Source organism: Coregonus clupeaformis, chromosome 13 (assembly GCF_020615455.1).
Source record: "Coregonus clupeaformis isolate EN_2021a chromosome 13, ASM2061545v1, whole genome shotgun sequence".
NCBI classification, from domain to species: domain Eukaryota; kingdom Metazoa; phylum Chordata; class Actinopteri; order Salmoniformes; family Salmonidae; genus Coregonus; species Coregonus clupeaformis.
The window spans coordinates 1,132,874-1,157,282 of record NC_059204.1 but is presented as its reverse complement, the minus strand read 5'-3'; the positions used below and the strand labels follow the sequence as shown (position 1 = coordinate 1,157,282).

Sequence of the window (24,409 nt, the reverse complement as noted above, 5' to 3'; positions counted from 1 at the left end):
GCTAATGCACATTTTGGCGACAAGATATGGAAGTGGGGTGTTCATTTGGTTAGGTAGGGTGAACAGCATAGGGTACAGATCAGTGGAGGCTCCTCAGAGGAGGAAGGGGAGGACCATCCTCCTCAGTGAATTTCATAAAATTAAAAATGGTAAAACAATGAAGGTCTACTGTAGCCTCAACAGCACTCTGTAGGGTAGCACCATGGTGTAGCCGGAGGACAGCTAGCTTCCGTCCTAGGAGGCTCTTCGTTCTCAACCCCTTCCATAGACTTACACAGTAATTATGACAACTTCCGGAGGACGTCCTCCAACCTATCAGAGCTCTTGCAGCATGAACTGACATGTTGTCCACCCAATCAAAGGATCGGATAATTAATATAGTACTGAAAGCATAAGCTACAGCTAGCTATACTTATTTTTCACCATAATTTGCAAATAAATTCATTAAAAATTCTACAATGTGATTTTCTGGATTTTTTTTTCTCATTTTGTCTGTCATAGTTGACGTGTACCTATGATGAAAATGACAGGCCTCTCTCATCTTTTTAAGTGGGAGAACTTGCACAATTGGTGGCTGACTAAATACTTTTTTTCCCACTGTATATTAGCCCACACAGCTACAAGGATGCATTTTCATGCTAGGTTTATGACATCATATTGAAGCTTATAGAGACCCCAACTGATGTATAGAACAATCTTAAAATTATATACTTTGGTTTAGATACAAGCATCATGAAACCTCTAACACAATAAATTCATTTGACTTGGTGAAAATCAGTTTTTTTTGGCCTAACTTGCTTACCACTCTTCCCATCTGGTTTTTTCCTTCACAAACTTCATCAAATGATAACCTCTTCCTGAATATTTGGTCAATTGATACATTTTGTGTATGGTTTCGTAGAAACAAGGGTGGCTCAACTTACCCCTACAGGTTTCTGTGAAGTCTATAAAACTGTCACAGGTGAAGTGCAATGTTTCAAAGCTAGTCCCATTCAGTAGCAAATCTTCATTGTTGCAACTGTTAGAGCCACAGAGATATCTATATCTATGGGTAGAGCTGCCTTGGTCTCTGTAGTTTCAACAAGTTATTATTTTTACTTATGATGTAATTGTTTACAGTGGCACATTCAATCAGAATTTTATTTCATATATTAATATAAGTAATTGTATGTATATAGCAAAACTGTCCTTGAGATGTAGTCGGCATTATAGCTTATAACAGCTCATAAAAATAATAGTTAAATTGTAAAACAGACTTTTTAACACAGCCAGCCAGGTTTTAATAATATAGTGAAATGTGTATGTTCATGACATTCAGCAAACTTTAAGCAAACACCAAAGTAGCAAGTTTCTATCATATGAAGGGATTGTAATCAAATTTGTTTAAATGAAAATGTGATACAGAAGAAAAAGATTCCTGGTGCACTATTTCAATATGAAGCATGGTGTAATTGTAAGACATTATATTTAACATACTCTCAAATCTGTTTGCAAAATACAGACTTTTACAGGGCAGTATCATGTTTAAATCTATTTGGTAAAAGCAAATAAATAAATGATCTAGGGCATTTCTCAGTAATGCTTCTGTAAACCAAAGAAACAGGTGCGTGTGGTCAGGTGTTGCGTAAATCTGCGAACTGAGGTTACATGCCCCAATTTTATGAAAATGAAAGTATTTTGAACATGTATTTAAACACAGATCTAAAAATCTACTTCAAAATAATGTAAGACAGTACCATACACTTGATGGTAGAGCTACAATCATAGGAAACAAGTGTTGGACTGAATAGGGTCCCTAAACCAAATGATACTGTACCTTCCTAGACGAGTCTGCAGTATTTAAAGAACAATTGAGAAGAAAAGACTTCAATATGTAATGTTTTTGTATTTTTTTCTCCCTACTCCATTGACTCTAATGGTTTCAGCTTGAGACATCTCTGTCCCGTTTTGAGGGGGAGGGGCTGCTGGGGACCAGCGAAAGAAAAGGGGAAACATGATTGAAGGATTTCTTTGTGTGGGCCTTGTCGCAAAGCCCACATGTTCTGAGGGAAGTTGAAAACTAAAAGAGCATGGATGCTGCAGTGGTCACGTTGTCCCATCTTCAATCGGTTTACCTTCTGCCTGTCATAGTTATTGTGTGATTTCTGGCGAACTGTGCGGCCACTGAATCTAGAATATTCCATTTCTGGAGTTGAGCCTTCACGTGTGGTGGTGGAGACCATGTACAATGGACCACCATGTCAGGGGGAGCCACAGCTAACCACGACACCCTGGCTGGGGATGGAGTGAGTGGCTGTACTGGGGACTCAGGAGGAGAGTTTGGTGGGGTGTTGACAGGGATAAAATAGTGATGCACTCTCGGAACATTCCGACCTGCCTCTCTTGTCTGTCTGTATGAGGGCAGTGTACACCATGGCATGTGGCTGGGATTAGGACATTTCACTGTGGATTAAAACATTTGCAACGCCTTCATGGCAACTTGCTTGGAGAAGGAGTTCACAAACTGATCCTGTCTCTGCAGTTTGGCCGATTGGTTTCACTTAGCAGGTACGTGAAGTGTATTTTCCACTGATTAGATAGACAGACTAACAGTGTGACAGTGATCTATTTCTTAAGTGGTATAGGACATTTTATAAAGTGCAAAGTTTTTGTTTGCTGAATAGGAGATTGTGAAAAAAGGCTGTTGTCTTTTAAGGGCAGAAATTGTGTTGCCTCATTGAGTTTTATTAGTACAAATGTACTAATACCACTTTGTAGGGTGGCTAACTGTGAAAATGTAACTTTTATCAACAATTTTATCTCCTAAAGTACTGAAAACAGTTACAATAGAACATAAAATGTTGTGTTTTCAGAAAGTATTCAGACCCCTTGACTTTTTTCACATTTTGTTAAATTACAGCCTTATTCTAAAATGGATAAAATAAAATAAATGAAATATTACATTTACATAAGTATTCAGACCCTTTACTCAGTACTTTGTTGAAGCACCTTTGGCAGTGATTACAGCCTCGAGTCTTCTTGGGTATGACGCTATAAGCTTGGCACACCTGTATTTGGGGAGTTTCTCTGCAGATCCTCTCAAGCTATGTCAGGTTGGATGGGGAGTGTCGCTGCACAGCTATTTTCAGTTCTCTCCAGAGATGTTCGGGCTCTGGCTGGGCCGCTCAAGGACATTCAGAGACTTGTCCCAAAGCCACTCCTGCGTTGTCTTGGCTGTGTGCTTAGGGTTGTTTTCCTGTTGGAAGGTGAACCTTCGTCTCAGTCTGAGGTCGTGAGCGCTCTGGAGCAGGTTTTGATCAAGGATCTCTCTGTACTTTGCTCCGTTCATCTTTCCCTCGATCCCGACTAGTCTCCCAGTCCCTGCCGCTGAAAAACATCCCCACAGCATGATGCTATCACCCCCATGCTTCACCGAAGGGATGGTGCCATGTTTCCTCCAGACGTGATGCTTGGTATTCAGACCAAAGAGTTCAATCTTGGTTTCATCAGACCAGAGAATCTTGTTTATCATGGTCTGAGAGTCCTTTAGGTGCTTTTTGGCAAACTCCAAGCGGGCTGTCATGTGCCTTTTACTGAGGAGTGGCTTCCATCTGGCCACTCTACCATAAAGGCCTGACTGGTGGAGTGCTGCAGAGATGGTTGTCCTTCTGGAAGGTTCTCCCATCTCCACATAGGAACTCTGGAGCTCTGTTAGAGTGACCATCGGGTTCTTGGTCACCTCCCTGACCAAGGCCCTTCTCCCCCGATTGCTCAGTTTGGCCAGGTGGCCAGCTCTAGAAAGAGTCTGGGTGGTTCCAAACTTCTTCCATTTAAGAATGATGGAGGCCACTGTATTCTTGGGGACCTTCAACGCTGCAGACATTTTTTGGTACCCTTCCTCAGATCTGTGCCTTGACACAATCCTGTCTCGGAGCTCTACAGACAATTCCTTCGACCTCATGGCTTGGTTTTTGCTCTGACATGTACTGTCAACTGTGGGACCTTATATAGACAGATAGCCTTTCCAAATCATGTCCAATCAATTGAATTTACCACAGGTGGACTCCAATCAAGTTGTAGAAACATCTCAAGGATGATCAATGGAAACAAGTCCACCTAAGTCTCATAGCAAAGGCCTGAATACTTATGTAAATAATGTATTTCTGTTTATTATATTTAATAAATGTGCAAACATTTCTAAAAACCTGTTTTCGCTTAGTCATTATGGGGTATTGTGTGTAGATTGATGAGGAAACATTTTTATTTAATCCATTTTAGAATAACACTAACGTAACAAAATGTGGAAAAAGTGAAGGGGTCTGAATACTTTCCGAATGCACTGAATCTAAGGCAAATATAATATGTCTTGTTATGGGAATACAAATTAGTGGAATATCAAAGACACATTTCAAATCTATTGCTGATGAGCTGTTTTATGATCAAAGATTGTTAGTGAACAATATAAAAAGGGGGAGTTGTTTTTTCAAATGTTTAATCTAAGATAAACAACACTTAAGTTCTTATTCTTTTTTCTATATTCATTTTATTAATGTCCATTTTCTATAACCAAATAAAACTAGTCTGCCAGCTAATTGACCACTTTGTGGTTCCTACATTGTGGTTTATCCTGGCATTACACACTTGTTATTGTTTTTTCCCCAATGCTCCAGGATGCTTCAGTTCGTCCAGAGGCACATCCACGACCACCTGACAGAGCGCAGAATCCGCCGGACCCGACTGGTGACCAAAGATGGCCGCTGCAACATTGAGTTTGGCAACATTGAGTACCATAACCACTTTGCCTTCCTGGTGGACTTCTTTACGACGATTGTGGAGATTCGCTGGCGTTTCGTCCTCCTCCTTTTCATCGCCTCCTTCACAGGTAGCTGGTTCATCTTCAGCCTTCTATGGTACTGGATCGCCCAGAGCAATGGCAACTGTATAGAACATGTTAATTGTCTCACCACGGCTTTCCTGTACTCCTTGGAGACCCAGACCACCATTGGTTATGGTAAACGGGCACTCACTGGGCACTGCCCTGGCACCGTGGCCATCATCGTCGTCCAATCCCTCATCGGGGTCTTTATCAACTGCTTCATGTGTGGGGTGATCCTGGCAAAGATCTCCCTTCCCAAGAAGAGGGCAAAGACAGTGACCTTCAGTGACACAGCGGTCATCTGCCAGAACAAGGGCCGCCTGTGCCTGGTAATTCGTGTGGCCAACCTCCGTAAGACCTTACTCATCAGGAGCCAAATCTATGGCAAGCTGCTTAGGACAACTGTCACTCCGGACAGCGAAACTATAATTCTGGACCAGGTAGGCATTGACTTTGCAGTGGACGCTGTCAAGGACAACCTGTTTTTTGTCTGTCCGTTGACACTGTACCACGTCATTGACAACGCCAGTCCGTTCTACGACATGACAGCAGACACCCTCCAGCAGCAGAACTTTGAGCTGGTGGTCTTCCTGGACGGGACGGCCGAGTCCACCAGTTCCGCCTGCCAGGTACGGACCTCCTTCATCCCCCAGGAGGTCCAGTGGGGATACAGCTTCCTGCCCATTATCTCCCGCACCAAGTCGGGCAAGTACCGCGTGGACTTCTCCAATTTCTCCAGAACCGTGCCGGTGACGACCCCACACTGTGTCCACTGCTTTCAGAGTGATCTAGGCCAATGCAACAACAACAATAACCAAAACAACCACCACAAGAAGCTGGGTATTGACAACCCCAGATTCGAGGTGATTGACGTTCAAGACACAATGGATGTCACAAGAATGTGAGCTGGAGGAAAGTTTCCACTGTAAACCACAGACATACAGTAGCCCCCATGATGTGGGACATGGGTCAGGGAGAATGATGTGCGTTAAGCACTTGTTTATGAAAGTAGTCAGGTCCTCTCTATAGATTGTCAGTCCGATATGGATGACGGAAAGCTAATTTTGTGGTCAGGGGCTCATACTGAGTCATAGACGATGAGCAGGTAGCCACGGTTGGAGCTAAGGTGTTGGTAAAAACAGCTCATTACACTCAAAGCACCATTCCCACTGGGCACACACTGGTTGAATCAACATTGTTTCCACATCATTTCAATGAAATTACGTTGAACCAACGTGGAATTGACTTCTGTGCCCAGTGGGTTGTGACATACAAACAGGAACTATTTTTCTAGGTACAGTAACTATTGAAGAGGGCTTTGATCATGAATCATGGAGAGAGAGAGAGAGAGAGAGAGAGAGAGAGAGAGGGGGGGGGGGGAGGGGGGGGAGAAGAGAGAGAGAGAGAGAGAGAGAGAGAGAGAGAGAGAGAGAGAGAGAGAGAGAGAGAGAGAGAGAGAGAGAGAGAGAGAGAGAGAAAAGCACAGCCAGGGGGTAGAGATGCTTATGACCTGAGCCTGTTTTAATGAAATATGTCAGGGATGGAGGAATAACAATAGGGTAGAACTTGCTTCCCTTGAGTCTTTACATAGTGTTTTTCTTAACTGAAATGACAAAGTACATCTTATGTGCCATAACAGATACATCATGACTTAATTCCTAATACTTTGAATAGTTGTTCATTGCAGTGACTGGAAATATTTATGTGACTAATCTACATTGTGTAGATGTATTATTTTGTTACTTTTTCTCAGGAAAAGCAGCATTCCTGGAAATGTTTTTTGACAATGCCTTGAGTATTTTCCTTTCTGACACCTGTCCTTGGACTGAATGGTGTTTAATAATGATATTGCCACAAGAGGGCAATGTTGACTAATTCATTTTTAGCCTGTACGTCTTGACTCATCTCCCAGGTAGTGGGATAGATACAAGTAATATTAACATAAATAATGGTTTAAAGAGAAAATACTATTAAATAGATTATATACATTTATTTTGGCAGGTTTATTATGAGACCAGACTTATCAAAGTTAATTCACTGGAGGAGCAACAGTAATATATGATTAATTACAATAATTAATTTAGGATATTCAAAGAAGGTGATTCAGCCTCCCAGGCTGCGTTCAGGTTGGTCCTCTTGGACTCACCATTGGGGATGCAGCCTCCCAGACTGCGTTCAGGTTGGTCCTCTTGAACTCACCATTGGGGATGCAGCCTCCCAGGCTGCGTTCAGGTTGGTCCTCTTGAACTCACCATTAGGGATGCAGCCTCCCAGGCTGCGTTCAGGTTGGTCCTCTTGAACTCACCATTGGGGATGCAGCCTCCCAGGCTGCGTTCAGGTTGGTCCTCTTGAACTCACCATTGGGGATGCAGCCTCCCAGGCTGCGTTCAGGTTGGTCCTCTTGAACTCACCATTGGGGATGCAGCCTTCCAGGCTGCGTTCAGGTCGGTCCTCTTGAACTCACCATTGGGGATGCAGCCTTCCAGGCTGCGTTCAGGTCGGTCCTCTTGAACTCACCATTGGGGATGCAGCCTCCCAGGTGATGCAGCTGAAGTTGGAACTGTCTGACAGGTAGCCTGGTCCCAGATCTTCTTGTGCTATTATGTCCACTCCTTGTCACTCTTTGTCATGCCAACTATGTTTGGCGTGACAAAGAATGATAAGGAGTTGGCAAGAGTGCAGAACAGACTGGCACCCAGGTTATGACAGGAGCTCCAGCAGGAACTGCCACAGCTGGATCTGCCCTGAGCCTGCAGACAGAGAGAGTCAAAACCGTCACAGCTACTGTAATAACACACATGTAAGAGCCTGGAGAGACAGGAAATCAACTCCATGCTAATGACTAATACACATGTAACAGTCTGGAGAGACAGGAAGTAAACTCTGTAATAATGACTAATACACATGTAACAGTCTGGAGAGACAGGAAGTAAACTCTGTAATAATGACTAATACACATGTAACAGTCTGGAGAGACAGGAAGTAAACTCTGTAATAATTACTAATACACATGTAACAGTCTGGAGAGAGGCAGGTGGTCAACACCATCTACTGTTCTAATAATTATGTAGGACGGAAGAGCCTGGAGATTTGTTATTGTTTAGAAAGAGACAGTGTTTCTCAGTGTGACACTGTCCATATATGGTATAAAAACAACCATTCACCATTCCATTAGATTGGATACATAACAGCTTGGGCACCATATACAGTTGAAGTCGGAAGTTTACATACACTTAGGTTGGAGTCATTAAAACTCGTTTTTTCAACCACTCCACAAATATCTTGTTAACAAACTATAGTTTTGGCAAGTCGTATAGGAAATCTACTTTGTGCATGACACAAGTAATTTTTCCAACAATTGTTTACAGACAGATTATTTCACTTATAATTCACTGTATCACAATTCCAGTGGGTCAGAAGTTTACACACACTAAGTTGACTGTGCCTTTAAACAGCTTGGAAAATTCCATAAAATGATGTCATGGCTTTAGAAGCTTCTGATAGGCTAATTGACATCATTTGAGTCAATTGGAGGTGTACCTGTGGATGTATTTCAAGGCCTACCTTCAAACTCAGTGCCTCTTTGTTTGACATCATGGGAAAATCAAAAGAAATCAGCCAAGACCTCAGAAAAAGAATTGTAGACCTCCACAAGTCTGGTTCATCCTTGGGGGCAATTTCCAAACGCCTGAAGGTACCACGTTCATCTGTACAAACAATAGTATGCAAGTATAAACACCATGGGACCACGCAGCCGTCATACCGCTCAGGAAGGAGACGCGTTCTGTCTCCTAGAGATGAACGTACTTTGGTGCAAAAAGTGCAGATCAATCCCAGAACAACAGCAAAGGACCTTGTGAAGATCCTGGAGGAAACAGGTACAAAAGTATCTATATCCACAGTAAAACGAGTCCTATATCGACATAACCTGAAAGGCCGCTCAGCAAGGAAGAAGCCACTGCTCCAAAACCGCCATAAAAAAGCCAGACTACGGTTTGCAACTGCACATGGGGACAAAGATCGTACTTTTTGGAGAAATGTCCTCTGGTCTGATGAAACAAAAATAGAACTGTTTGGCCATAATGACCATCGTTATGTTTGGATGAAAAAGGGGGGTGGCTTGCAAGCCGAAGAACACCATCCCAACCGTGAAGCACAGGTGTGGCAGCATCATGCTGTGGGGGTGCTTTGCTGCAGGAGGGACTGGTGCACTTCACAAAATAGATGGCATCATGAGGAAGGAAAATTATGTGGATATATTGAAGCAAAATCTCAAGACATCAGTCAGGAAGTTAAAGCTTGGTCGCAAATGTGTCTTCCAAATGGACAATGACCCCATTCATACTTCCAAAGTTGTGGCAAAATGGCTTAAGGACAACAAAGTCAAGGTATTGGAGTGGCCATCACAAAGCCCTGACCTCAATCCTATAGAACATTTGTGGGCAGAACTGAAAATGCGTGTGCGAGCAAGGAGGCCTACAAACCTGACTCAGTTACACCAGCTCTGTCAGGAGGAATGGGCCAAAATTCACCCAACTTGTTGTGGGAAGCTTGTGGAAGGCTACTCAAAACGTTTGACCCAAGTTAAACAATTTAAAGGCAATGCTACCAAATACTAATTGAGTGTATGTATACTTCTGACCCACTATTATTCTGACATTTCACATTCTTAAAATAAAGTGGTGATCCTAACTGACCTAAGACAGGGACTTTTTACTAGGATTAAATGTCAGGAATTGTGAAAAACTGAGTTTAAATGTATTTGACTAAGGTGTATGTAAACTTCAGACTTCAACTGTAATTAACAAATCTATCGTTGTTGTGAGTATGGTTAAATACTAGTTAATGTCTGCTTTAGAGAAGTCATCATGAGCATTGTGTATTATGTATTGTGCCATTTACTACATTTCTACCTGTGTAATTAGATTTGTCCCCAGAGTTTCATTGAGGCCCGTTTATATGGATGGATTGAATCTGTGTAGTCCTTTTGTATGGCACACTGACTTGAATGTCTTTAGATTTGGCTCTGTTGGAACTATAAGCTCTTAAAGCTTTAATGTCATCTTCATATGCTTCTATGCTGGAGACTAAGCTTGGCTAACTACCATACCTTCAAACATATGCTGGATCATATGTTAGGATGGTAAAGTGAGACGCCCATGCAAATACATAATGGCCCACAGCTTTGACAGTGAGCCAAGACCCTGTCGAGCTTGTAATAAGGCAATAGCAGGTGCATTATTTTTGCTAAACACTATACAGTATCAATCAAATTATTCATGAAGCCAGTTTTACATCAGCATATGTCACAAAGTGCTATACTGTAGTCGGCATTATAGCTTATAACAGCTCATAAAAATAATAGTTAAATTGTAAAACAGACTTTTTAACACAGCCAGCCAGGTTTTAATAATATAGTGAAATGTGTATGTTCATGACATCGGGACGTCGGGACTACCGGCCGTGGTGACTCCTTGCTGTCCCCAGTCCGCCTGGCCTTGCTGCTATTCCAGTTTCAACTGTTCTGCCTGCGGTTATGGAACCCCTACCTGTCCCAGACCTGCTGTTTTCAACTCTTAATGATCGGCTAGAAAAGCCAACTGAGATTTATTCCTGATTATTATTTGACCATGCTTGTCACTTATGAACATTTTTGAACATCTTGGCATGGTTCTGTTATAATCTCCACCCGGCACAGCCAGAAGAGGACTGGCCACCCCTCATAGCCTGGTTCCTCTCTAGGTTTCTTCCTAGGTTTTGGCCTTTCTAGGTAGTTTTTCCTAGCCACCGTGCTTCTACACCTGCATTACTAGCTGTTTGGGGTTTTAGGCTGGGTTTCTGTACAGCACTTCGAGATATTAGCTGATGTAAGAAGGGCTATATAAAATAAAATTGATTGATTGATTGATTGATTCAGCAAACTTTAAGCAAACACCAAAGTAGCAAGTTTCTATCATATGAAGGGATTGTAATCAAATTTGTTTAAATGAAAATGTGATACAGAAGAAAAAGATTCCTGGTGCACTATTTCAATATGAAGCATGGTGTAATTGTAAGACATTATATTTAACATACTCTCAAATCTGTTTGCAAAATACAGACTTTTACAGGGCAGTATCATGTTTAAATCTATTTGGTAAAAGCAAATAAATAAATGTTCTAGGGCATTTCTCAGTAATGCTTCTGTAAACCAAAGAAACAGGTGCGTGTGGTCAGGTGTTGCGTAAATATGCGAACTGAGGTTACGTGCCCCAATTTTATGAAAATGAAAGTATTTTGAACATGTATTTAAACACAGATCTAAAAATCTACTTCAAAATAATGTAAGACAGTACCATACACTTGATGGTAGAGCTACAATCATAGGAAACAAGTGTTGGACTGAATAGGGTCCCTAAACCAAATGATACTGTACCTTCCTAGACGAGTCTGCAGTATTTAAAGAACAATTGAGAAGAAAAGACTTCAATATGTAATCTTTTTGTATTTTTTTCTCCCTACTCCATTGACTCTAATGATTTCAGCTTGAGACATCTCTGTCCCGTTTTGAGGGGGAGGGGCTGCTGGGGACCAGCGAAAGAAAAGGGGAAACATGATTGAAGGATTTCTTTGTGTGGGCCTTGTCGCAAAGCCCACATGTTCTGAGGGAAGTTGAAAACTAAAAGAGCATGGATGCTGCAGTGGTCACGTTGTCCCATCTTCAATCGGTTTACCTTCTGCCTGTCATAGTTATTGTGTGATTTCTGGCAAACTGTGCGGCCACTGAATCCAGAATATTCCATTTCTGGAGTTGAGCCTTCACGTGTGGTGGTGGAGACCATGTACAATGGACCACCATGTCAGGGGGAGCCACAGCTAACCACGACACCCTGGCTGGGGATGGAGTGAGTGGCTGTACTGGGGACTCAGGAGGAGAGTTTGGTGGGGTGTTGACAGGGCTAAAATAGTGATGCACTCTCTGAACATTCCGACCTGCCTCTCTTGTCTGTCTGTATGAGGGCTGTGTACACCATGGCATGTGGCTGGGATTAGGACATTTCACTGTGGATTAAAACATTTGCAACGCCTTCATGGCAACTTGCTCGGAGAAGGAGTTCACAAACTGATCCTGTCTCTGCAGTTTGGCCGATTGGTTTCACTTAGCAGGTACGTGAAGTGTATTTTCCACTGATTAGATAGACAGACTAACAGTGTGACAGTGATCTATTTCTTAAGTGGTATAGGAATTTTTATAAAGTGCAAAGTTTTTGTTTGCTGAATAGGAGATTGTGAAAAAAGGCTGTTGTCTTTTAAGGGCAGAAATTGTGTTGCCTCATTGAGTTTTATTAGTACAAATGTACTAATACCACTTTGTAGGGTGGCTAACTGTGAAAATGTAACTTTTATCAACAATTTTATCTCCTAAAGTACTGAAAACAGTTACAATAGAACACAAAATGTTGTGTTTTCAGAAAGTATTCAGACCCCTTGACTTTTTTCACATTTTGTTAAATTACAGCCTTATTCTAAAATGGATAAAATAAAATAAATGAAATATTACATTTACATAAGTATTCAGACCCTTTACTCAGTACTTTGTTGAAGCACCTTTGGCAGTGATTACAGCCTCGAGTCTTCTTGGGTATGACGCTACAAGCTTGGCACACCTGTATTTGGGGAGTTTCTCTGCAGATCCTCTCAAGCAATGTCAGGTTGGATGGGTAGTGTCGCTGCACAGCTATTTTCAGTTCTCTCCAGAGATGTTCGGGCTCTGGCTGGGCCGCTCAAGGACATTCAGAGACTTGTCCCAAAGCCACTCCTGCGTTGTCTTGGCTGTGTGCTTAGGGTCGTTTTCCTGTTGGAAGGTGAACCTTCGTCTCAGTCTGAGGTCGTGAGCGCTCTGGAGCAGGTTTTGATCAAGGATCTCTCTGTACTTTGCTCCGTTCATCTTTCCATCGATCCCGACTAGTCTCCCAGTCCCTGCCGCTGAAAAACATCCCCACAGCATGATGCTATCACCCCCATGCTTCACCGAAGGGATGGTGTCACGTTTCCTCCAGACGTGATGCTTGGTATTCAGACCAAAGAGTTCAATCTTGGTTTTATCAGACCAGAGAATCTTGTTTCTCATGGTCTGAGAGTCCTTTAGGTGCTTTTTGGCAAACTCCAAGCGGGCTGTCATGTGCCTTTTATTGAGGAGTGGCTTCCATCTGGCCACTCTACCATAAAGGCCTGACTGGTGGAGTGCTGCAGAGATGGTTGTCCTTCTGGAAGGTTCTCCCATCTCCACATAGGAACTCTGGAGCTCTGTTAGAGTGACCATCGGGTTCTTGGTCACCTCCCTGACCAAGGCCCTTCTCCCCCGATTGCTCAGTTTGGCCAGGTGGCCAGCTCTAGAAAGAGTCTGGGTGGTTCCAAACTTCTTCCATTTAAGAATGATGGAGGCCACTGTATTCTTGGGGACCTTCAACGCTGCAGACATTTTTTGGTACCCTTCCCCAGATCTGTGCCTTGACACAATCCTGTCTCGGAGCTCTACAGACAATTCCTTCGACCTCATGGCTTGGTTTTTGCTCTGACATGTACTGTCAACTGTGGGACCTTATATAGACAGATAGCCTTTCCAAATCATGTCCAATCAATTGAATTTACCACAGGTGGACTCCAATCAAGTTGTAGAAACATCTCAAGGATGATCAATGGAAACGAGTCCACCTAAGTCTCATAGCAAAGGCCTGAATACTTGTGTAAATAATCTATTTCTGTTTATTATATTTAATAAATGTGCAAACATTTCTAATTTTTTCGCTTAGTCATTATGGGGTATTGTGTGTAGATTGATGAGGAAACATTTTTATTTAATCCATTTTAGAATAACACTAACGTAACAAAATGTGGAAAAAGTGAAGGGGTCTGAATACTTTCCGAATGCACTGAATCTAAGGCAAATATAATATGTCTTGTTATGGGAATACAAATTAGTGGAATATCAAAGACACATTTCAAATCTATTGCTGATGAGCTGTTTTATGATCAAAGATTGTTAGTGAACAATATAAAAAGGGGGAGTTGTTTTTTCAAATGTTTAATCTAAGATAAACAACACTTAAGTTCTTATTCTTTTTTCTATATTCATTTTATTAATGTCCATTTTCTATAACCAAATAAAACTAGTCTGCCAGCTAATTGACCACTTTGTGGTTCCTACATTGTGGTTTATCCTGGCATTACACACTTGTTATTGTTTTTTCCCCAATGCTCCAGGATGCTTCAGTTCGTCCAGAGGCACATCCACGACCACCTGACAGAGCGCAGAATCCGCCGGACCCGACTGGTGACCAAAGATGGCCGCTGCAACATTGAGTTTGGCAACATTGAGTACCATAACCACTTTGCCTTCCTGGTGGACTTCTTTACGACGATTGTGGAGATTCGCTGGCGTTTCGTCCTCCTCCTCTTCATCGCCTCCTTCACAGGTAGCTGGTTCATCTTCAGCCTTCTATGGTACTGGATCGCCACGAGCAATGTCAACTGTATATGCAATGTTAATTCTCTCACCACGGCTTTCCTGTACTCCTTGGAGACCCAGACCACCATTGGTTATGGTGGACGGGCACTCACTGGGCACTGCCCTGGCACCGTGGCCATCATCGTCGTCCAATCCCTCATCGGGGTCTTTATCAACTGCTTCATGTGTGGGGTGATCCTGGCAAAGATCTCCCTTCCCAAGAAGAGGGCAAAGACAGTGACCTTCAGTGACACAGCGGTCATCTGCCAGAACAAGGGCCGCCTGTGCCTGGTAATTCGAGTGGCCAACCTCCGTAAGACCTTACTCATCAGGAGCCAAATCTATGGCAAGCTGCTTAGGACAACTGTCACTCCGGACAGCGAAACTATAATTCTGGACCAGGTAGGCATTGACTTTGCAGTGGACGCTGTCAAGGACAACCTGTTTTTTGTCTGTCCGTTGACACTGTACCACGTCATTGACAACGCCAGTCCGTTCTACGACATGACAGCAGACACCCTCCAGCAGCAGAACTTTGAGCTGGTGGTCTTCCTGGACGGGACGGTCGAGTCCACCAGTTCCGCCTGCCAGGTACGGACCTCCTTCATCCCCCAGGAGGTCCAGTGGGGATACAGCTTCCTGCCCATTATCTCCCGCACCAAGTCGGGCAAGTACCGCGTGGACTTCTCTAATTTCTCCAGAACCGTGCCGGTGACGACCCCACACTGTGTCCACTGCTTTCAGAGTGATCTAGGCCAATGCAACAACAACAATAACCAAAACAACCACCACAAGAAGCTGGGTATTGACAACCCCAGATTCGAGGTGATTGACGTTCAAGACACAATGGATGTCACAAGAATGTGAGCTGGAGGAAAGTTTCCACTGTAAACCACAGACATACAGTAGCCCCCATGATGTGGGACATGGGTCAGGGAGAATGATGTGCGTTAAGCACTTGTTTATGAAAGTAGTCAGGTCCTCTCTATAGATTGTCAGTCCGATATGGATGACGGAAAGCTAATTTTGTGGTCAGGGGCTCATACTGAGTCATAGACGATGAGCAGGTAGCCACGGTTGGAGCTAAGGTGTTGGTAAAAACAGCTCATTACACTCAAAGCACCATTCCCACTGGGCACACACTGGTTGAATCAACATTGTTTCCACATCATTTCAATGAAATTACGTTGAACCAACGTGGAATAGATGTTGAATTGACTTCTGTGCCCAGTGGGTTGTGACATACAAACAGGAACTATTTTTCTAGGTACAGTAACTATTGAAGAGGGCTTTGGTCATGAATCATAGAGAGCGAGAGCGAGAGCGAGAGCGAGAGCGAGAGCGAGAGCGAGAGCGAGAGCGAGAGCGAGAGCGAGAGAGAGAGAGAGAGAGAGAGAGAGAGAGAGTAAAGCACAGCCAGGGGGTAGAGATGCTTATGACCTGAGCCTGTTTTAATGAAATATGTCAGGGATGGAGGAATAACAATAGGGTAGAACTTGCTTCCCTTGAGTCTTTACATAGTGTTTTTCTTAACTGAAATGACAAAGTACATCTTATGTGCCATAACAGATACATCATGACTTAATTCCTAATACTTTGAATAGTTGTTCATTGCAGTGACTGGAAATATTAATGTGACTAATCTACATTGTGTAGATGTATTATTTTGTTACTTTTTCTCAGGAAAAGCAGCATTCCTGGAAATGTTTCTTGACAATGCCTTGAGTATTTTCCTTTCTGACACCTGTCCTTGGACTGAATGGTGTTTAATAATGATATTGCCACAAGAGGGCAATGTTGACTAATTCATTTTTAGCCTGTACGTCTTGACTCATCTCCCAGGTAGTGGGATAGATACAAGTAATATTAACATAAATAATGGTTTAAAGAGAAAATACTATTAAATAGATTATATACATTTATTTTGGCAGGTTTATTATGAGACCAGACTTATCAAAGTTAATTCACTGGAGGAGCAACAGTAATATATGATTAATTACAATAATTAATTTAGGATATTCAAAGAAGGTGATTCAGCCTCCCAGGCTGCGTTCAGGTTGGTCCTCTTGGACTCACCATTGGGGATGCAGCCTCCCAGACTGCGTTCAGGTTGGTCCTCTTGAACTCACCATTGGGGATGCAGCCTCCCAGGCTGCGTTCAGGTTGGTCCTCTTGAACTCACCATTAGGGGATGCAGCCTCCCAGGCTGCGTTCAGGTTGGTCCTCTTGAACTCACCATTGGGGATGCAGCCTCCCAGGCTGCGTTCAGGTTGGTCCTCTTGAACTCACCATTGGGGATGCAGCCTCCCAGGCTGCGTTCAGGTTGGTCCTCTTGAACTCACCATTGGGGATGCAGCCTTCCAGGCTGCGTTCAGGTCGGTCCTCTTGAACTCACCATTGGGGATGCAGCCTTCCAGGCTGCGTTCAGGTCGGTCCTCTTGAACTCACCATTGGGGATGCAGCCTCCCAGGTGATGCAGCTGAAGTTGGAACTGTCTGACAGGTAGCCTGGTCCCAGATCTTCTTGTGCTATTATGTCCACTCCTTGTCACTCTTTGTCATGCCAACTATGTTTGGCGTGACAATGAATGATAAGGAGTTGGCAAGAGAGCAGAACAGACTGGCACCCAGGTTATGACAGGAGCTCCAGCAGGAACTGCCACAGCTGGATCTGCCCTGAGCCTGCAGACAGAGAGAGTCAAAACCGTCACAGCTACTGTAATAACACAAATGTAAGAGCCTGGAGAGACAGGAAATCAACTCCATGCTAATGACTAATACACATGTAACAGTCTGGAGAGACAGGAAGTAAACTCTGTAATAATGACTAATACACATGTAACAGTCTGGAGAGACAGGAAGTAAACTCTGTAATAATGACTAATACACATGTAACAGTCTGGAGAGACAGGAAGTAAACTCTGTAATAATTACTAATACACATGTAACAGTCTGGAGAGAGGCAGGTGGTCAACACCATCTACTGTTCTAATAATTATGTAGGACGGAAGAGCCTGGAGATTTGTTATTGTTTAGAAAGAGACAGTGTTTCTCAGTGTGACACTGTCCATATATGGTATAAAAACAACCATTCACCATTCCATTAGATTGGATACATAACAGCTTGGGCACCATATACAGTTGAAGTCGGAAGTTTACATACACTTAGGTTGGAGTCATTAAAACTCGTTTTTCAACCACTCCACAAATATCTTGTTAACAAACTATAGTTTTGGCAAGTCGTATAGGAAATCTACTTTGTGCATGACACAAGTAATTTTTCCAACAATTGTTTACAGACAGATTATTTCACTTATAATTCACTGTATCACAATTCCAGTGGGTCAGAAGTTTACACACACTAAGTTGACTGTGCCTTTAAACAGCTTGGAAAATTCCATAAAATGATGTCATGGCTTTAGAAGCTTCTGATAGGCTAATTGACATCATTTGAGTCAATTGGAGGTGTACCTGTGGATGTATTTCAAGGCCTACCTTCAAACTCAGTGCCTCTTTGTTTGACATCATGGGAAAATCAAAAGAAATCAGCCAAGACCTCAGAAAAAGAATTGTAGACCTCCACAAGTCTGGTTCATCCTTGGGGGCAATTTCCAAACGCCTGAAGGTACCACGTTCATCTGTACAAACAATAGTATGCAAGTATAAACACCATGGGACCACGCAGCCGTCATACCGCTGTCTCCTAGAGATGAACGTACTTTGGTGCAAAAAGTGCAAATCAATCCCAGAACAACAGCAAAGGACCTTGTGAAGATCCTGGAGGAAACAGGTACAAAAGTATCTATATCCACAGTAAAACGAGTCCTATATCGACATAACCTGAAAGGCCGCTCAGCAAGGAAGAAGCCACTGCTCCAAAACCGCCATAAAAAAGCCAGACTACGGTTTGCAACTGCACATGGGGACAAAGATCGTACTTTTTGGAGAAATGTCCTCTGGTCTGATGAAACAAAAATAGAACTGTTTGGCCATAATGACCATCGTTATGTTTGGATGAAAAAGGGGGTGGCTTGCAAGCCGAAGAACACCATCCCAACCGTGAAGCACAGGTGTGGCAGCATCATGCTGTGGGGGTGCTTTGCTGCAGGAGGGACTGGTGCACTTCACAAAATAGATGGCATCATGAGGAAGGAAAATTATGTGGATATATTGAAGCAAAATCTCAAGACATCAGTCAGGAAGTTAAAGCTTGGTCGCAAATGTGTCTTCCAAATGGACAATGACCCCATTCATACTTCCAAAGTTGTGGCAAAATGGCTTAAGGACAACAAAGTCAAGGTATTGGAGTGGCCATCACAAAGCCCTGACCTCAATCCTATAGAACATTTGTGGGCAGAACTGAAAATGTGTGTTTGCGAGCAAGGAGGCCTACAAACCTGACTCAGTTACACCAGCTCTGTCAGGAGGAATGGGCCAAAATTCACCCAACTTGTTGTGGGAAGCTTGTGGAAGGCTACTCAAAACGTTTGACCCAAGTTAAACAATTTAAAGGCAATGCTACCAAATACTAATTGAGTGTATGTATACTTCTGACCCACTATTATTCTGACATTTCACATTCTTAAAATAAAGTGGTGATCCTAACTGACCTAAGACAGGGACTTTTTACTAGGATTAAATGTCAGGAATTGTGAAAACTGAGTTTAAATGTATTTGACTAAGGTGTATGTAAACTTCAGACTTCAACTGTAATTAACAAATCTATCGTTGTTGTGAGTATGGTTAAATACTAGTTAATGTCTGCTTTAGAGAAGTCATCATGAGCATTGTGTATTATGTATTGTGCCATTTACTACATTTCTACCTGTGTAATTAGATTTGTCCCCAGAGTTTCATTGAGGCCCGTTTATATGGATGGATTGAATCTGTGTAGTCCTTTTGTATGGCACACTGACTTGAATGTCTTTAGATTTGGCTCTGTTGGAACTATAAGCTCTTAAAGCTTTAATGTCATCTTCATATGCTTCTATGCTGGAGACTAAGCTTGGCTAACTACCGTTACCTTCAAACATATGCTGGATCATATGTTAGGATGGTAAAGTGAGACGCCCATGCAAATACATAATGGCCCACAGCTTTGACAGTGAGCCAAGACCCTGTCGAGCTTGTAATAAGGCAATAGCAGGTGCATTATTTTTGCTAAACACTATACAGTATCAATCAAATTATTCATGAAGCCAGTTTTACATCAGCATATGTCACAAAGTGCTATACTGTAGTCGGCATTATAGCTTATAACAGCTCATAAAAATAATAGTTAAATTGTAAAACAGACTTTTTAACACAGCCAGCCAGGTTTTAATAATATAGTGAAATGTGTATGTTCATGACATCGGGACGTCGGGACTACCGGCCGTGGTGACTCCTTGCTGTCCCCAGTCCGCCTGGCCTTGCTGCTATTCCAGTTTCAACTGTTCTGCCTGCGGTTATGGAACCCCTACCTGTCCCAGACCTGCTGTTTTCAACTCTTAATGATCGGCTATGAAAAGCCAACTGAGATTTATTCCTGATTATTATTTGACCATGCTTGTCACTTATGAACATTTTTGAACATCTTGGCATGGTTCTGTTATAATCTCCACCCGGCACAGCCAGAAGAGGACTGGCCACCCCTCATAGCCTGGTTCCTCTCTAGGTTTCTTCCTAGGTTTTGGCCTTTCTAGGGGAGTTTTTCCTAGCCACCGTGCTTCTACACCTGCATTACTAGCTGTTTGGGGTTTTAGGCTGGGTTTCTGTACAGCACTTCGAGATATTAGCTGATGTAAGAAGGGCTATATAAAATAAAATTGATTGATTGATTGATTGATTCAGCAAACTTTAAGCAAACACCAAAGTAGCAAGTTTCTATCATATGAAGGGATTGTAATCAAATTTGTTTAAATGAAAATGTGATACAGAAGAAAAAGATTCCTGGTGCACTATTTCAATATGAAGCATGGTGTAATTGTAAGACATTATATTTAACATACTCTCAAATCTGTTTGCAAAATACAGACTTTTACAGGGCAGTATCATGTTTAAATCTATTTGGTAAAAGCAAATAAATAAATGTTCTAGGGCATTTCTCAGTAATGCTTCTGTAAACCAAAGAAACAGGTGCGTGTGGTCAGGTGTTGCGTAAATATGCGAACTGAGGTTACGTGCCCAATTTTATGAAAATGAAAGTATTTTGAACATGTATTTAAACACAGATCTAAAAATCTACTTCAAAATAATGTAAGACAGTACCATACACTTGATGGTAGAGCTACAATAATAGGGAAACAAGTGTTGGACTGAATAGGGTCCCTAAACCAAATGATACTGTACCTTCCTAGACGAGTCTGCAGTATTTAAAGAACAATTGAGAAGAAAAGACTTCAATATGTAATCTTTTGTATTTTTTTCTCCCTACTCCATTGACTCTAATGATTTCAGCTTGAGACATCTCTGTCCCGTTTTGAGGGGGAGGGGCTGCTGGGGACCAGCGAAAGAAAAGGGGAAACATGATTGAAGGATTTTCTTTGTGTGGGCCTTGTCGCAAAGCCCACATGTTCTGAGGGGAAGTTGAAAACTAAAAGAGCATGGATGCTGCAGTGGTCACGTTGTCCCATCTTCAATCGGTTTACCTTCTGCCTGTCATAGTTATTGTGTGATTTTCTGGCAAACTGTGCGGCCACTGAATCCAGAATATTCCATTTCTGGAGTTGAGCCTTCACGTGTGGTGGTGGAGACCATGTACAATGGACCACCATGTCAGGGGAGCCACAGCTAACCACGACACCCTGGCTGGGGATGGAGTGAGTGGCTGTACTGGGGACTCAGGAGGAGAGTTTGGTGGGGTGTTGACAGGGCTAAAATAGTGATGCACTCTCTGAACATTCCGACCTGCCTCTCTTGTCTGTCTGTATGAGGGCTGTGTACACCATGGCATGTGGCTGGGATTAGGACATTTCACTGTGGATTAAAACATTTTGCAACGCCTTCATGGCAACTTGCTCGGAGAAGGAGTTCACAAACTGATCCTGTCTCTGCAGTTTGGCCGATTGGTTTCACTTAGCAGGTACGTGAAGTGTATTTTCCACTGATTAGATAGACAGACTAACAGTGTGACAGTGATCTATTTCTTAAGTGGTATAGGAATTTTTTATAAAGTGCAAAGTTTTTGTTTGCTGAATAGGAGATTGTGAAAAAAAGGCTGTTGTCTTTTAAGGGCAGAAATTGTGTTGCCTCATTGAGTTTTATTAGTACAAATGTACTAATACCACTTTGTAGGGTGGCTAACTGTGAAAATGTAACTTTTATCAACAATTTTATCTCCTAAAGTACTGAAAACAGTTACAATAGAACACAAAATGTTGTGTTTTCAGAAAGTATTCAGACCCCTTGACTTTTTTCACATTTTGTTAAATTACAGCCTTATTCTAAAATGGATAAAATAAAATAAATGAAATATTACATTTACATAAGTATTCAGACCCTTTACTCAGTACTTTGTTGAAGCACCTTTGGCAGTGATTACAGCCTCGAGTCTTCTTGGGTATGACGCTACAAGCTTGGCACACCTGTATTTGGGGAGTTTCTCTGCAGATCCTCTCAAGCAATGTCAGGTTGGATGGGTAGTGTCGCTGCACAGCTATTTTCAGTTCTCTCCAGAGATGTTCGGGCTCTGGCTGGGCCGCTCAAGGACATTCAGAGACTTGTCCCAAAGCCACTCCTCGTTGTCTTGGCTGTGTGCTTAGGGTCGTTTTCCTGTTGGAAGGTGAACCTTCGCGTCTCAGTCTGAGGTCGTGAGCACTCTGGAGCAGGTTTTGATCAAGGATCCTCTGTACTTTGCTCTGTTCATCTTTCCCTCGATCCCGACTAGTCTCCCAGTCCCTGCCGCTGAAAAACATCCCCACAGCATGATGCTATCACCCCCATGCTTCACCGAAGGGGATGGTGTCACCGTTTCCTCCAGACGTGATGCTTGGTATTCAGACCAAAGAGTTCAATCTTGGTTTTATCAGACCAGAGAATCTTGTTTCTCATGGTCTGAGAGTCCTTTAGGTGCTTTTTGGCAAACTCCAAGCGGGCTGTCATGTGCCTTTTATTGAGGAGTGGCTTCCATCTGGCCACTCTACCATAAAGGCCTGACTGGTGGAGTGCTGCAGAGATGGTTGTCCTTCTGGAAGGTTCTCCCATCTCCACATAGGAACTCTGGAGCTCTGTTAGAGTGACCATCGGGTTCTTGGTCACCTCCTGACCAAGGCCCTTCTCCCCGATTGCTCAGTTTGGCCAGGTGGCCAGCTCTAGAAAGAGTCTGGGTGGTTCCAAACTTCTTCCATTTAAGAATGATGGAGGCCACTGTATTCTTGGGGACCTTCAACGCTGCAGACATTTTTTGGTACCCTTCCCCAGATCTGTGCCTTGACACAATCCTGTCTCGGAGCTCTACAGACAATTCCTTCGACCTCATGGCTTGGTTTTTGCTCTGACATGTACTGTCAACTGTGGGACCTTATATAGACAGATAGCCTTTCCAATCATGTCCAATCAATTGAATTTACTACAGGTGGACTCCAATCAAGTTGTAGAAACATCTCAAGGATGATCAATGGAAACGAGTCCACCTAAGTCTCATAGCAAAGGCCTGAATACTTGTGTAAATAATCTATTTCTGTTTATTATATTTAATAAATGTGCAAACATTTCTAATTTTTTCGCAGTCATTATGGGGTATTGTGTGTAGATTGATGAGGAAACATTTTTATTTAATCCATTTTAGAATAACACTAACGTAACAAAATGTGGAAAAAGTGAAGGGGTCTGAATACTTTCCGAATGCACTGAATCTAAGGCAAATATAATATGTCTTGTTATGGGAATACAAATTAGTGGAATATCAAAGACACATTTCAAATCTATTGCTGATGAGCTGTTTTATGATCAAAGATTGTTAGTGAACAATATAAAAAGGGGGGAGTTGTTTTTTCAAATGTTTAATCAAGATAAACAACACTTAAGTTCTTATTCTTTTTCATATTCATTTTATTAATGTCCATTTTCTATAACCAAATAAAACTAGTCTGCCAGCTAATTGACCACTTTGTGGTTCCTACATTGTGGTTTATCCTGGCATTACACACTTGTTATTGTTTTTTTCCCCAATGCTCCAGGATGCTTCAGTTCGTCCAGAGGCACATCCACGACCACCTGACAGAGCGCAGAATCCGCGGACCCGACTGGTGACCAAAGATGGCCGCTGCAACATTGAGTTTGGCAACATTGAGTACCATAACCACTTTGCCTTCCTGGTGGACTTCTTTTACGACGATTGTGGAGATCACTGGCGTGCTCGTCCTCCTCCTCTTCATCGCCTCCTTCACAGGTAGCTGGTTCATCTTCAGCTCTATGGTACTGGATCGCCACGAGCAATGTCAACTGTATATGCAATGTTAATTCTCTCACCACGGCTTTCCTGTACTCCTTGGAGACCCAGACCACCATTGGTTATGGTGGACGGGCACTCACTGGGCACTGCCCTGGCACCGTGGCCATCATCGTCATCCAATCCCTCATCGGGGTCTTTATCAACTGCTTCATGTGTGGGGGTGATCCTGGCAAAGATCTCCCTTCCCAAGAAGAGGGCAAAGACAGTGACCTTCAGTGACACAGCGGTCATCTGCCAGAACAAGGGCCGCCTGTGCCTGGTAATTCGAGTGGCCAACCTCCGTAAGACCTTACTCATCAGGAGCCAAATCTATGGCAAGCTGCTTAGGACAACTGTCACTCCGGTTCACAGCGAAACTATAATTCTGGACCAGGTAGGCATTGACTTTGCAGTGGACGCTGTCAAAGACAACCTGTTTTTTGTCTGTCCGTTGACACTGTACCACGTCATTGACAACGCCAGTCCGTTCTCGACAGACAGCAGACACCCTCCAGCAGCAGAACTTTGAGCTGGTGGTCTTCCTGGACGGGACGGTCGAGTCCACCAGTTCCGCCTGCCAGGTACGGACCTCCTTCATCCCCCAGGAGGTCCAGTGGGGATACAGCTTCCTGCCCATTATCTCCCGCACCAAGTCG

General features: G+C 42.9%; 2 protein-coding genes and 1 pseudogene across 2 annotated transcripts; all 3 read left to right on the top strand.

Annotated features, from left to right (window-relative positions):
* Positions 1-4,650: 4,650 nt before the first annotated feature.
* Positions 4,651-5,760, top strand: LOC121580183 (ATP-sensitive inward rectifier potassium channel 1-like). Its single transcript, XM_041895243.1, has one exon. The coding sequence runs from the start codon at positions 4,651-4,653 to the stop codon at positions 5,758-5,760; it is 1,110 nt and encodes a 369-aa protein (XP_041751177.1).
* An 8,339-nt stretch (positions 5,761-14,099) lies between these two features.
* Positions 14,100-15,209, top strand: LOC121580182 (ATP-sensitive inward rectifier potassium channel 1-like). Its single transcript, XM_041895241.2, has one exon. It carries the CDS (start codon positions 14,100-14,102, stop codon positions 15,207-15,209), a length of 1,110 nt encoding a protein of 369 aa, XP_041751175.2.
* An 8,291-nt stretch (positions 15,210-23,500) lies between these two features.
* The window catches only part of LOC121580181, a 5,857-nt pseudogene continuing 4,948 nt past the window's right edge, over positions 23,501-24,409 (top strand).